The sequence below is a fragment of the Pongo pygmaeus genome, chromosome 18 (genome assembly GCF_028885625.2).
Source record: "Pongo pygmaeus isolate AG05252 chromosome 18, NHGRI_mPonPyg2-v2.0_pri, whole genome shotgun sequence".
In the NCBI taxonomy this organism is placed as follows: Eukaryota; Metazoa; Chordata; class Mammalia; order Primates; family Hominidae; genus Pongo; species Pongo pygmaeus.
In genome coordinates, this window is record NC_072391.2 from 26456051 (window position 1) to 26469969 (window position 13919).

Genomic DNA, 13919 nt, shown 5'->3' on the forward strand with positions numbered 1-13919 from the left:
ATGACAGAACCTATTTTCTCCTTCTCATCTGTTCTCGCCATTAGCAATCTCTTGTTGTTAGAGGGAGTAAGTAAAGATTGCCTGGGGGTGGAGGGGTAATAGAGCTGGCATCTTTTCACAGATGTGGGCGGCAGGGTTCTGTTAGCCTGGGAGCCCCATCTCATTCGATACTCAGGAGCATAGATTCGGGAGTCAGAGAGGGGTGGATGGAGCACAGCTGTCCTACGCTAGTAACTGAGTGACCTTGGGCACACACTTGACTCCTCTGTGCCTCAGTTTCTTCATCTTTAAAAGGGGATAGTGATATCACCTACCTATATGATTACCATGAAGATTAAATGAGTTGATACATTGAAAAAGCTTAGTAGAATGCCTAGCACGTATGACGTCCTCAATAAATGTTAGCACTGAAAGAAATAATGATAATTTTATTACTATATGACTTCAGACTAAATAGGAGAGTTGACAAATATGTAAACGGTTGCCACTCCACATCTCTCACCAATCAATTTAGTGCATCCTTGTGAAGAAGGTTAGAGGAGAGATGTGTGGACACAGATTTACACTGATCTAAGAGAATAAATATAGTTCCAGTAGCTAATATGTGTGAGGCACTGTGTTTGGCCCAGGGAAGGATAAATTGGTAAGCAAAATAGGACTATCTCTGCCTTCACAGAGGTTCTAAGCTACCCAGGGAGATTAATGTGATGGACTGAGTATTTGTGTTTCCCCCAAATTAATGTGTTGAAGCCCTAAGGCCTGTGTGATGGTATTTGGAGGTGAGGTCCTTGACAGATAATTAGGTTAAGAGGAGGTCGTGGTCCTCCTGATGGGATTAACATCATTCTAAGAAGAGGAAGAGGCCAGAACTCTCTTTTTCCATCTTGTGAAGATAAACTGAGAAGGTTGCTGTCTGCAAGAGGGGAAGGGAGCCCTCATCAGACTCCAGATCTGGTGGCACCTTGAACTTGGACTTCCCAGCCTCCAGAACTGTGAGAAATAAATGTCTGTTGTTCAAGGTACCTAATCTATGATATTTTGTTCTGGTGGCCTGAGTTGATGAAGACAATGGCCAAGTAAACAGACAACACAATGCAGTGTAAGTGCAGGCCAGTTCAGGATGCCAGAGGATCACAGGGAAGGAACACCTAATTTAAACCCTAGGAATCAGGAAAAACTTACAGGCAAGGACAGGAACAGCAGACCCCCACTCCACCTGGTAATAAAACAACTATCTCTTTCCTACAGCAAAAATAGTAGTAATAGTAATAGTAGTAGCTGTAGTAGTAGCAGTATTAGTAGCAGTAACAATAATGCTAATAATTAAAACACATTGAGGGCTTGTTCTAAGCATGTTACATGCATTAGCGCATTCAATCTTAACGTCTTAGTGGAGCTACTCTGCACTTACATGACTTGGCCTTACCCTAATTCTGCCCATCATAACCTATATTTATTTTAAAAGTTGATATTTCCCTCATCAGGGATTTTTTTGCATTAGTTTTGATGTTTTTAAATATTGCATTAAATGTTGTTTATCTTGCTTACTGATTTTTTTTTCTCCTTTTTGAGATGGAGTCTGTCGCCCAGGCTGGAGTGCAGTGGCATGATCTCAGCTCACTGCAACCTCCACATCGTGGGTTCAAGTGATTCTCTTGCCTCAGCCTCCCAAGTAGCTGGGATGACAGGCATATGCCACCACACCCGGCTACTTTTTGTATTTTTAGTAGAGACAGGGTTTCGCCATGTTGGCCAGGCTGGTCTCAAACTCCTGACCTCAAGTGATCCACCCATGTTGGCCTCCCAAAGTGCTGGGATTATAGGCAGGAGCCACCACACCTAACCTTACTTACTGATTTCTTGGCATCCCTTTAATTTTACACTCAGGGCAAGCATCTTTCTCTCCTTACTCTAGTCCTGGCCCTGCTGAGGAACACCATGTGGGGAAGGGTAGGCAGAGCTGTCTAGCCTGCCCAATTCAGGCTGTCTATGCAGAAGGCATTTGCAGTTCCTCCTTTCCAGACAGCATCATGGGAGGAAAGAGAAAGAGAACGCATTCCCTATTTGGACTCAGTCACCCCTTAGCGTCCTCCTTCCCAAATAGGGCCCCTGCAATGGCTTTTAGTACTACTTTCACATGGCATCAAGTCCCACTGACTCTCACAATGAGAGTCCTTCCTTATTTAACTCGCTTTCAATTATTCTAAAACTGTCAAGGGGAAAGTGTCAGATCGGTGCTAATAGGTTTATAACACCTCTCTAATACTTAATGAGCAGGCCTCTGACTTTCCTCCCCTGCCTTCTTGAATGAAGAGGGTTATAGAGCTGGAATTTTAGAATCATAAGTCTGTCCTTGAATCTGAGACCCATTACTGTACTATTACTGCTGGGAGGACCAGATGACTGTGATGGGAACGATGCTTCAGTCTGGATGTCTGACCTCTTTGTTTGTGCTCTTATACCTTCATTTTTTTCAGTTTCCCTTTCTAGAATTTAGTAAACCAAACAAGAACTTTCCCTGACCTGAATGCTGGGTTCAATTGTGCTGTGTTCATTATTACGCAGCATTTTACCCACGATTACTTCCTGTTCAAGATCCTGTTTGCTGCTGTGCTCTGAGAACCCACCTAGGTACTGGAGGCTCTTCAAGGGAAGAGGAAGACAAAACCTCCTTTCTGAAGGGGAACTTAGCTAAGGGAGTGGGGTAGATACAGGACCACGTGGCATCACAGATCCAACCGTTCAGAGTCAGTCTAAAGGACTTAAATTTTAGTAATTCTACTTCTGGGTATATTCCTAAGAGAAATAGGCACGTATGTCCACAAAAAGACATGTACAAGGATGTTTATGGTAGGGTTTTCCAAAGTAGTCCCAGACTGGAAATAACCCAAATAACTATCAACATTTAATGGATAAGTACATTGTGATATATTCATGCACCGCAATACAAAAGAACGAACACAGATATACACAAAAGCATGGATGAATCTTACTGACATTATGTCGAGTGAAAGAATCCAGAAACCGTATGATTTTATTCATATGAAACTCAAGAGCAGGGAAAACTAATCTACCATCTCAACCTTAAGAAGGAAGGAAATGCTGACACACGATGGGACATGAACGAAACTCGAGGACATTATGCTAAGTGAAATTACAGAAAGACAAACACTGTATGAGTCTACTTTTACGAGGTACCTGGAGTAGTCAAATTTATAGAGACAGAAAGTAAAATGGTGATTGCCAGGAGCTTGGGGCAGAGGAAATGCATATTTGTTTAATGGGTATACAGTTTCAGTTTTGCAAGATGAAAAGAGTTCTGCAGATTGGTTGCACAACAATATGAATGTACATAACACCACTGAACTGCAAACTTAAAAAGGCTAAGATGGTAAATGTTATGTTATATATTTATACCACAATTTAAAAGATTCTAACAACAACAGCAACAAAACCTAATCTATGATGATGAAAGTCAGACAGTGGCTCCCTTTTGAGGTAGTATTTCCTGGGAAAAGGTACAGAAGAGTTTCTGGGGAACTAGAACTTTTCTGTACGTTGACCTGGTGGAAGTCATGTGGGTATATACACATAGAAAAAACATAGTCTGTTGCATGTACAGCTTATTGCATAGATGTCATACTATAACAAAAAAGTGTTTTAAAGAAGGTAGCCAGCTGCTGGGCACAGTGGCTCATGCCTGTAATCCCAGCACTTTGGGAAGCCGAGGCGGGCAGATCACGAGGTCAGGAGTTTGAGACCAGCCTGGCCAACATGGTGAAACCCCGTCTCTACTAAAAATACAAAAAATTAGCTGGGCATGGTGGTAAGCACCTGTAATTCCAGCTGCTCAGGAGGCTGAGACAAGAGACTGCTTGAACCCTGGAGGTGGAGGTTGCAGTGAGCTGAGATTGCACTACTGCACTCCAGCCTGGGTGAGTGGCTCCATCTTGAGCCACTGGAGTGCAGTGGCTCAAACTTGGCTCACTGTAACCTCCGCCTCCCTGGTTCAAATGATTCTTCTGCCTCAGCCTCCTGAGTAGCTAGGATTACAGGCACATGCCAGCATACCTGTCTAATTTTTGTATTTTTAGTAGAGATGGGGTTACACCATGCTGGCCAGGCTGGTCACGAACTCCTGACCTCAAGTGATCTGCCTGCCTTGGCCTCCCAAAGTGCTGGAATTACAGTTGTGAGCCACCGCGCCCGGCCCATCTTAGCTATTTTTAAGTATAGTTCAGTGATGTTAAGTGCATTCATGTTGTGCCACCATTACCACCATCCATCTCCAGAACTCTTTTCATCTTGCAAAGCCAAAACTATACCCATTAAACAATAATCCTCTATTTCTTCCTGCTCCCAGCCCCCAGCAGCCGCCATTCTACTTTCTGTCCCTATGATTTTGACTACTCTAGGTACCTCATATGTATTAGTCCATTTTCTGTTGCTTATAACAGAATACCTGAACCTGGGTAATATAAAGAAAAGGAATTTATTTCTTACAGTTATGAAGGCTGAGAAGTCTAAGGTTGAAGGGCCACATCTGGTGAGAGCTTTCTTGTAGGTGAGGACTCTCTGAAGATTGCAGAGGTAGCTCAGGGTGTTATATGGTGAGGGGGCTGACCATACTAATGTACTTGTTCAGATCTCTCTTCCTCTTCTTATAAAGCCACCAGTTCGCCTCCCATTATAAGACATTAATTTATTAACCGATTAATTCATTCATGAGGGCAGACCACATCATGATCCAACCATCACTTAAGGGCCCCACCTATTAATACTGCCACACTGGGGATTAACTTTCCAACACATGAAATCTGGGGGTGTGGGGAAGGCACATTAAAACAATATCGTGTAAGTGCAATCATACAGTATTTGTCTTTTTATGACTTGCTTCTTTCACTTAGCATCATGTTCTCAAGGTTCATACATGTTGTAGCATGTGTCAGAATTTTCTTCTTTTTGAGGCTGAATAATATTTCATTGTATGTATATGCTACATTTTGCTTATCTGTTCATGTTTTAGCTACTATGACTAATGCTGCTGTCAACATGGGTACAAATATTTCTTTCAGACCCTGCTTTCACATTTTTTAATTTCAAATTTGTGTCTTTGGATCTAAAGTAGGTTCTCTTTATCATTTATTTCTTTCTTTATTTTTGAGATGGAATCTTGCTTTGTCACCCAGGCTGAAGTGCAGTGGCTTGATCTCGGCTCACTGCAAAGTCCACCTACCAGGCTCAAGTGATTCTCCTGCCTCAGCCTCTGTAGTAGCTGGGATTATAGGTGCCCACCACCACGCCTGGCTAATTTTTTGTGTGTTTTTAGTAGAATGAGGTTTCACCACGTTAGCCAGCTTGGTCTTGAACTCCTGACCTCAGGTGATCTGCCTGCCTTGGCCTCCCAAAGTGCTGAGATTACAGGTGTGAGCCACCATGCCTGGCCTAAGGTGAGTTCTCTTGTTGTAGACAGCATATAGTTAGGTCGCATTTTTGAAAATCTATTCTGCCAATCTCTGTCTTTTGATTTGAGAGTTTAATCCATTTATACTTAAAGTAATTACTGAGAATGAGAGACTTACTTTTCTCATTTTGATATTTGTTTTTTATATAACTTACAGCTTTTCTTGTTCTTCTTTTCCTGCATTGCTATCTTATTTTGTGGTTAGCTGATTTTTTTTTTTTTGCAGTGAAATGTTTTAATTCCCTTCTCATTCCCTTTTGTGTATATTCTATAATTATTTTCTATGTTGTTACCATGGGGATTACATTAAAATCCTAAAGTTAGAATATTCTAATTTGAATTTATACCAACTTAACTTTAATAACATACAAAATCTCTGCTTCTAATACCTCTGTCCCCATCCCTTTCAGTTATTAATGTCATAAAATTACATCTTTATACATTGTGCACCCAAAAACATAAAGTAGTAATTTTAAATAATGCATTAGTCTCTTAAATCATGGAGAAAACAGTAAGTGGATTTTATGATGATATTAGCTTTTATAATTGCCCATGTATTTACTTTTACTGAAATATTTATTTCTTCATACTGCTTCAAGACACTGTCCAGTGCACTTTCATTTCAACCTGCTGGACTTCCTTTAGTATTTCTTGCATGGCAGCTCTAGTGGTGACAAACTCAGCTTTTGCTTATGTGGGGATGTCTTAATTTCTCTCACTTTTGAAGGACAGTTTTGACAGTTATAGGATTTTGGGTTGATTATTTTTTTCTTTTAGCATTTTGAATACATCAGCCCACAACCTTCTAACTGCTGAAGTTCTGATAAGAATCTGCAGCTAATCTTATTGAGGATCCCTTGTATGTGATGAGTCACTTCTCTCTCATGCTTTCAAGATTCTCTTTTTGTCTTTGGCTTCAGACAGTCTGATTATAATGTCTTGGTGTGGATCTTTTTGAGTTATTCCTACTTGAAGTTTGTTGAGCTTCTTGGATGTTTATATTCATGTCTTTTATCAAACTTGGGGAGTTTCTGGCCATTATTTCTTCAAATAAGCTCTCAAATAATTCCCCTTTCTCTTTCTCTTCTCCTTCTGAAACTCCCATGGTACACTGTTGGTTTGCTTGATGGTGTCCCACAAGTGTTTCAGGCTTTGTTCACTTTTTTCAAGCATTTTTCTTTTTGTTCTTCAGACTCAATAATTTCAATTGTCCTATATTTAAATTGTGGATTCTTTTTTCTGCTTGCTTAAATCTGCCTTTGAAACCATTTAGTGATTTTTAAATTTCATTTATTGTATTTTCACCTCTAGAATTTCTTTTTGGTTTCTTTTTGGGTTTTCTATTTTTTTATTGACTTTTCTGTTATGTTTATGCATTTTTTAACTTTCTCCATGTCTTCCTTTAGTTCTTTGAGCATCTTCAAGATAATTGCTTTAAAGCCATTGTCTAGTAGGCTTACCTTCTGATCATTCTCTGTGACAGTTTCTGTTGGTTTATTTTTTTCCCTTTGAATGGGCCATACACCCCTCCCTCCCTCCCTCCCTCCCTTCCTGCCTTCTTGCCTTCCTGCCTTCCTTCCTCTCTATCTCTTTCTTTCTTTCTCCCCCTGTCTCTCTTCCTCTGTTTCTTTTTTGAGATAAGGTCTCACTCTGTCACCCAAACTGGAGTTTGGTGGCACAATCATGGCTCACTGCAACCCCCAACTCTCAGGTTCAAATGATCCTCCTGCCTCAGCCTTCTGAGTAGCTGGGACTACAGGTGTGGACTACCTGTCTGGCTAATTAAAAAAAAAAGTTTTTGTAGAGATGGGATCTCACCATATTGCCTCGACTGGTCTCAAACTCCTAGACTCAAGTAGTCTCCCCACCTTGGCTTCCCAAAGTGGAGGCATAAGCCTCCACCACACCTAGCCTTTTCTTGTTTCTTACTATAGGTTTTTAGTTACAATTAGTAGCAGTTCTAAGTGATCTTGAGAGTTGCTTAACTTTTTCAAGCCTCTATTTCATCAGATGTCAGATAGGAATTGTGACATTTTATTAATTCAACAAATATTTGAGTTCCTCACGTGTCCCTCAAATTCCTTGACATTCTTTCCACTGAGAAATGGGATCTCTCCTTTAATATGGGCTCTCTGTCTGCCTGATCAATGGCATGTATCAGAAATGATACTTTACTGTGCCACTTTGAGGGTCACACCTTAAGAAACTCTCATTCTCTACTTCCTGTCTTTTGGAACTCTCACTCTTGGGATTCAGCTACCATGCTATGAAGAATTCCAAGCAGCCAGTGGAGTGGCCCATATGAAGAGGAACTGACACCCTTGGCCAAAGCCCTGGGCGAACTTTCAACTGACAGCCCACACCAACTTATTAGCCACATGAATGAGAATTTTCAAAGTGGACACTTCAGCTTCCAGTCAAGCACCACTGCTGATGCCACATGGAATAGAGATGAACTTTTGTTTTATAGTATCCAGATGCTTTTTATTAATTTACTCGATATAATTTTAAATCTATTCTTTAGAAAGAGCTGCCCAAATACATATAATACAGGCCACATAAATAATTTTACATTTTCTAGCAGGCACATTACAAAAAATATAAACAAACAGAAAAGGTGAAATTAATTTGAGACAGAAATTTGATTATCCAAATATATCAGAAATATTATTTCAATATGCAATAAAGATAATAATAATCATCATTATTATAATTATAATTATTTGGAGGCAGGGTTTTGCTCTGTTGCCCAGGCTGGAGTACAGTGGTGTGATCATGGTTCACTGCAGTCTCAATCTCCTAGGCTCTAGCAATCCTCCTGCCTCAGCCTCCCAAGTAGATAGGACTACAGGTGTGCACCACCATGCTAGGCTAATAAGAATTATGAGGTATTTTACATTATTTTTCATACTGCATACTTGAAATTTGGTGTATATTTTTATGCTTGAAATCATATCTCAATTCAGACTAGCCACATTTCAAATGCTCAGCAGCCACATGTGAGTACTGTGACAACTGTGTTGAAAAGTGCAGCCTTAGAACAAAGGGATTGAGGCCGGGTGTGGTGGCTCATGCCTGTAATCCCAGCACTTCAGGAGGCTGAGGTGGGTGGATCACCTGAGGTCAGAAATTTCAGACCAGCCTGGCCAACATGGTGAAACCCTGTCTCTACTAAAAATACAAAAATTAGCTGTGCACGGTGGCGCACGCCTGTAATCCCAGCTACTTGGGGGGCCGAGGCAGGAGAATCGGTTGAACCTGGGAGGCGGAAGTTGCAGTGAGCCGAGGTCGCATCACTCCACTCCAGCCTGGGTGACAGAGCAGGACTCTGTCTCAAAAAAAACCAAAACCAAAACAAAACAAAAAACAAAAGATTAAAGGGGTTGAGAGGCAAACTACTCTATCCTTGTCCTACCTTAGAGAAGAGGAAAATGAGATACAGGAGGAAGTAAGTGACTTGCCCAGGGTTATGCACTGTAGTCATTTAAATGGTAGCCCGCAAGAAGGTATATCCATGTTATAATTCCTGGAACTTGTGAATGTTATTTTATTTGGCAAAGGGATCTTTGCAGGCGTAACTATATTAAGGATTTTGAGATGAAGAGATCATCTCAGATTATCCAGTGAAGCCCTAAATCCAAGGACCACTGTCCATATAAGGGATATACAAGGGATAGGGCCAGCGCAGTGGCTCATGCCTGTAATCCTAGCACTTTGGGAGGCCGAAGGCAGGCAGATCACCTGAGGTCAGGAGTTTGAGACTAGCCTGGCCAACATGGTGAAACCCCGTCTCTACTAAAAATACAAAGATTAGCCGGGCGTGGTGGCAGGTGCCTGTAATCCCAGCTACTTGGGAGGCTGAGGCAGGAAAATCACTTGAACCCAGGAGGCGGAGATTGCAGTGAGCCGAGACCATGCCATTGCACTCCAGCCTAGGCAACAAGAGCAAAACTCCATCTTGGAAAAAAAAAAAAGAAAAGAAAAGAAAAAAAAGATATACAGGGGCTATTAGAGAAACAGAATGGGTAAAGATAGGCACACAGAGGAGAGGGTGATGTAAAGACAGAGGAGGATGGGAGCAACGTGGCCACAAGCCAGGGAAGCCAAGGAATGCTGATGGCCTCCAGAAGCCACAAGAGGCAAGGAAATGTTCCCTTCTGAAGCCTCCAGAGGGAATGTGGCCCTGCTGACACCTTGACTTACAGTTTCTGGCCTCCAGAATGATGAGATAATAAATTTTTGTTATTTCTAGCCACTCTGTTTTGTTATAATTTTTTATGGCAGCCACAGGTCTGGAGCAAAGGGACCTTGGACTCCATTCCCAGCCACAACAACCTTCCCCCTCACTGCCTCTGAAATCTTTCAAGTGACCAGCATTCACTCCTTCATGAGCAGAGTGGGCCTGAGGGGCTCTGGTGACATGGAGGACCCATGCCCAACCTACAGGGAGCCGCTGCCCTGCAGCTCCAGGTGGCACTATGCCATGTTGCCTTAATCTCTTGCCTGATCTGCTCAGTTGACCTCTTCACTGCTCTTCCTGCCTCCACCCTTTCTCCTCTAATTTCCACGTAGTAGCTAGGGTAAGCTTTTAAAAAGAAAACCCCATAAGTTGTATCAGGCCACTCCTCAGCTTCCAACCCTCCAATGGCTTCCATTCACTGGAGTGAAATCCAAACTCCTTATCACATTTGCAAAGCCCTTTGGGGCCCTGCTGCCTCCCTGACCTCATCTCATAAGTCCTCTCTCCTCTCTGTTCATCCAGCCACTGAGGCCTTCTTGCTGTTTCTCCAGTATACCAAGCATGATCCTCCCCTAGGCTCTTTGCATTTGCTGTTTTCTCTGTCTGGAAACTCTCGATAGTCCCCTGGCTCACCCTCTCACTTTATTCAGGCCTTACTCAGATGTCCTCATATTATAAAGGCTTTCCTGTGGTCTTTACAATAATGCTTTATTTTTATTTACGAGCATTCTATTATACACCACCTGGTATGTATTCGTTAGTTGGTTAGGTTATTACTCCCCCTTCCCCATTAGACTATAAGCTCCATGAGGGCAGGGACCTTTGTCTGGTTTGTTTAACAGTATCTGGAACAGCACATAGTAGGTGCTTAATAAGCAATTTGTTGATTGAAAGAACAAATGTATGAGTGAGTGCAGGAATGTAGGCTCCATTTAGCTCTATCCTTTTTCCTAGATAAGTCAGAATCTGGATATTTAGGTAAAATTCTATGAGCCGTGAACTAAAAAAACAAAAACACCCATTGGGCTAGCTTAAAAAAAATAGAGCATCTGGAGCCACCAGTTTGAGATCCCTGACCTACAGGAATCTGGGTCCAATGGGAATCACATTTCTCATCCTCACTCGGTGCAACGCCTTCAGGAACCAAGTGGCTTTTCTCCATCCACAGCCCTTGCATCCCCAGGCCCCAGCGCCATGAGGTACTGTTTGTTGTTGCAGACCAAAGTCATCCAGGGCACTTCATTCAAAAGGCAGGATGTGGGCTGTGAGCTTCCAGCTCATCAGTTCAAAGGAAATCTACTTCAGCAGCAATGTCTCCTGGGATGTTTTCCCAAGCCTCCCTGGGAGGTGGTGGGGCCTCTTCAAGGACTAATAATAGACAGGCACATCCAGTTTCCCAAACATGTCAGCCTTAAAAGTGAATGCTATTTTTTCCTCCTTACCTTTGAATTACTATGTAAGAGAGGGACATTCTATTATTGCAGCCCTTGCTCTCGACATGCTACCTAATAATGACTTACCACTCAGCAGCTTCCAGGCAAAATTGTCATAGTGGGACCTGAGCTCGTGCAACTCCAGCCTGCCCCCCTTCATCCACCGCTACTCAGGTTCACGCCTTTGTCACCAGGATGCTTTGTAGTCAGGCCAGCCCAATCACCATTCAGCAACGGTATGACTGTGGGTGTATCTTAATCACTCTGAACCTCCCCATCCTTATCCATAATGAAAGTTACCACATCTACATAGGGTTGTTGCGGGGGCTAAATAAGACAGCACAAGTACCTGACATCCATCAATCACTTGATTTTTATTATTAAACACCTACTGGGTGTGAGTGGGGGTAAGGAGTGCTGTCCTTTAAGTCTTCATTCATTCACTTGTTCATCCATGCCCTCACTCAATCAATCAATATTTACTGGGTCTTGGGAGGTATCAGGCACTGAGCTTGGTGTTGGGCGACATGGTGGTGAACAGCCCCCCTGCTCTCACAGAGCCTAGGTCTGGTGAAGGAGCTCACGGTCTAATGAAGCTCTGCGTTCCCAGAGTGGGGGACATGGTGGCAGTGGGTATCTTTAGGCCTTGTGCATGAACAGGGCGCTAAATAACATTGAATTACACATTGTAGACAATTATTACCCTTTCAGTTACCTTCAGATCACATCAAGGAGAGAGTCCTGGTTGGATAGTAATGTCTTTAACACTCCTCTAGCATTTATTAATTTCCTCTCTTAACAAATAAAAGATGACTTCAGTGGAAGATGCTTAGGACAGATGATGGCACCTGGAGATATTTTAATAATAAAAATACCTCTTGCTATTCAAACTCAGATAGATCAAAAGAGATAGGCTTTTTTTTTCCCCCAGAGGATGCTCAAATACGACCAGAATTTGTGAAGACGAGTCAGAAATGAATGAAATTTGGAAAAATATTGATCTACTGAAATCCTTCCTCCCCACACTATTAGCCCTATGTTACAGTTGGGGAAACGGAGTCGTTTTGCAGAGGGGATGGACAGAAGGTAGGGAGTTCTCTTCCAAACGTGCAGGAGGCAAGCAAAGCCAAGAATTTTCTTTATAGTGGAGTTAGAGATATATAAAATAAAGATCGCTCCTCCCCTACCTCTGCAGAACGTGTGTGTGTATGTGTGTGTAAGTGTGTGCGGCCACAAGCCTTTCCGAATGAGTGACAGCGGGAGCCCATCCCTCCAGGAAACGCGTGCAGAATGACCAATGGGATGGATGGGGGTGGATGGGTACCAGTCTCCGCAGAGGCCGGGGTGGAATTCGCTGCGCCCCACCCCTTCCACCCGCTCCCCACCCCTTCCACCCGCTCCCCTTCGCCCCGTAGGTCTTTCCACTCTCGCTCCTCCCCCGGGCACATCTCCTAAACGCACCCCGGGGGCCGAGGACGGGGTGGGGTGGGGGGCGAGGCTCGGGTCCGACGACCCCGGGCTGCGGTCCCCGCGCTGCAGAGCTGCGGCTGTGCACGCTTAGCCGCGAGGCCCGCGGCAGCCCGGGCGTCGATATGTAAAGCAGCTGGCAGCGCTGGGCGGGGCCTGGGCGCGATGCAAATGAGGAGGGCGGGGCTGGCCCGGGGCTCCGCCTCCCTCCCCCGCAGCTGGGGCCAGCGGTGCCAAGCGCATCTGGACGAGCGGCAGCAGCTGGGCGAGTGACAGCCCCGGCTCCGCGCGCCGCGGCTGCCAGAGCCGGCGCAGGGGAAGCGCCCGCGGCCCCGGGTGCAGCAGCGGCCGCCTCCTCCCGCGCCTCCCCGGCCCGCAGCCCGCGGTCCCGCGGCCCCGGGGCCGGCACCTCTCGGGCACCGGCTCCCCGCGCGCAAGATGGCTGACCCGGCTGCGGGGCCGCCGCCGAGCGAGGGCGAGGAGAGCACCGTGCGCTTCGCCCGCAAAGGCGCCCTCCGGCAGAAGAACGTGCATGAGGTCAAGAACCACAAATTCACCGCCCGCTTCTTCAAGCAGCCCACCTTCTGCAGCCACTGCACCGACTTCATCTGGTGAGCGCGCGCGCGCAGGGCACCTTCCCGGGCCCCCGAGGGCAGCGCCGCGCCAGGGACCCCCTCTCCGCGCCCTCTGCGCCCTCCGCACCCTGGGACCCCGCGTCCCCGGACTCCCCGCTCCGGACCCTGCTGCCCGGGACTCCCGGATGGACAGTCCTGCCGTTGCCTTGTCCCCACCCCGGTCCCAGACGGGCCGCCGCGGGGCGCCTCCTGCCCTCTCCTGCTCTCAGGCGCCTCTAGAGCGCCCAGGGGCAGCGTCGCGGGCGCCTTTGCTCCACCTGACTAGGAGCGCGCGGGGTCTGTGCCTGCCCTGGAGGGCAGCGCCTCGGGTGCTCTCCGACCCGGGGTTCCCTATCTCTCCGCCCGCTTCTGGGCGCGAGGAGCCCTCGCCCCCCACCCCTTGTTTCCGGGGGGCAGCGCCCTGGGTGTCCTTCTCTATCTCCCTGCGGGCATGGGACATCCTTTCTCACTCCTCTGTGCCTCCGGGCAGCGCCCTGTGTTATCTCCCATTGCCCCTCCCCGAGGGCCTGGGTTCCCCTTTCCACTCCTCGGTCACATCACTGCGGGCCCCTTTCTTCCCCAGTCCCTCCAGTAGTGAGGCATCCTTTCCTCCTTCCCAGTCCCCCTCCCAGAGGACTCCACCGCCGCGGGGTCACTCTTGCCCTCCCTCTGAATGCGTCTTTATCTCTTCTTTTTTCCCG

General features: G+C 45.5%; 1 protein-coding gene across 2 annotated transcripts in view; it reads left to right on the forward strand.

The window, feature by feature from the left end:
* Nucleotides 1-12849: 12849 nt before the first annotated feature.
* Nucleotides 12850-13919, forward strand: part of PRKCB (protein kinase C beta) — a 386071-nt gene continuing 385001 nt past the window's right edge. The window contains exon 1 of one of the 2 annotated variants that reach the window (XM_054454155.2): nucleotides 12850-13215. In XM_054454155.2, coding sequence (XP_054310130.1) covers nucleotides 13043-13215 — 173 coding nt within the window. In that variant the 5' untranslated portion in view covers nucleotides 12850-13042. The remainder of the gene's footprint in view (nucleotides 13216-13919) is intronic. The other variant, XM_054454154.2, reaches the window with a different exon arrangement.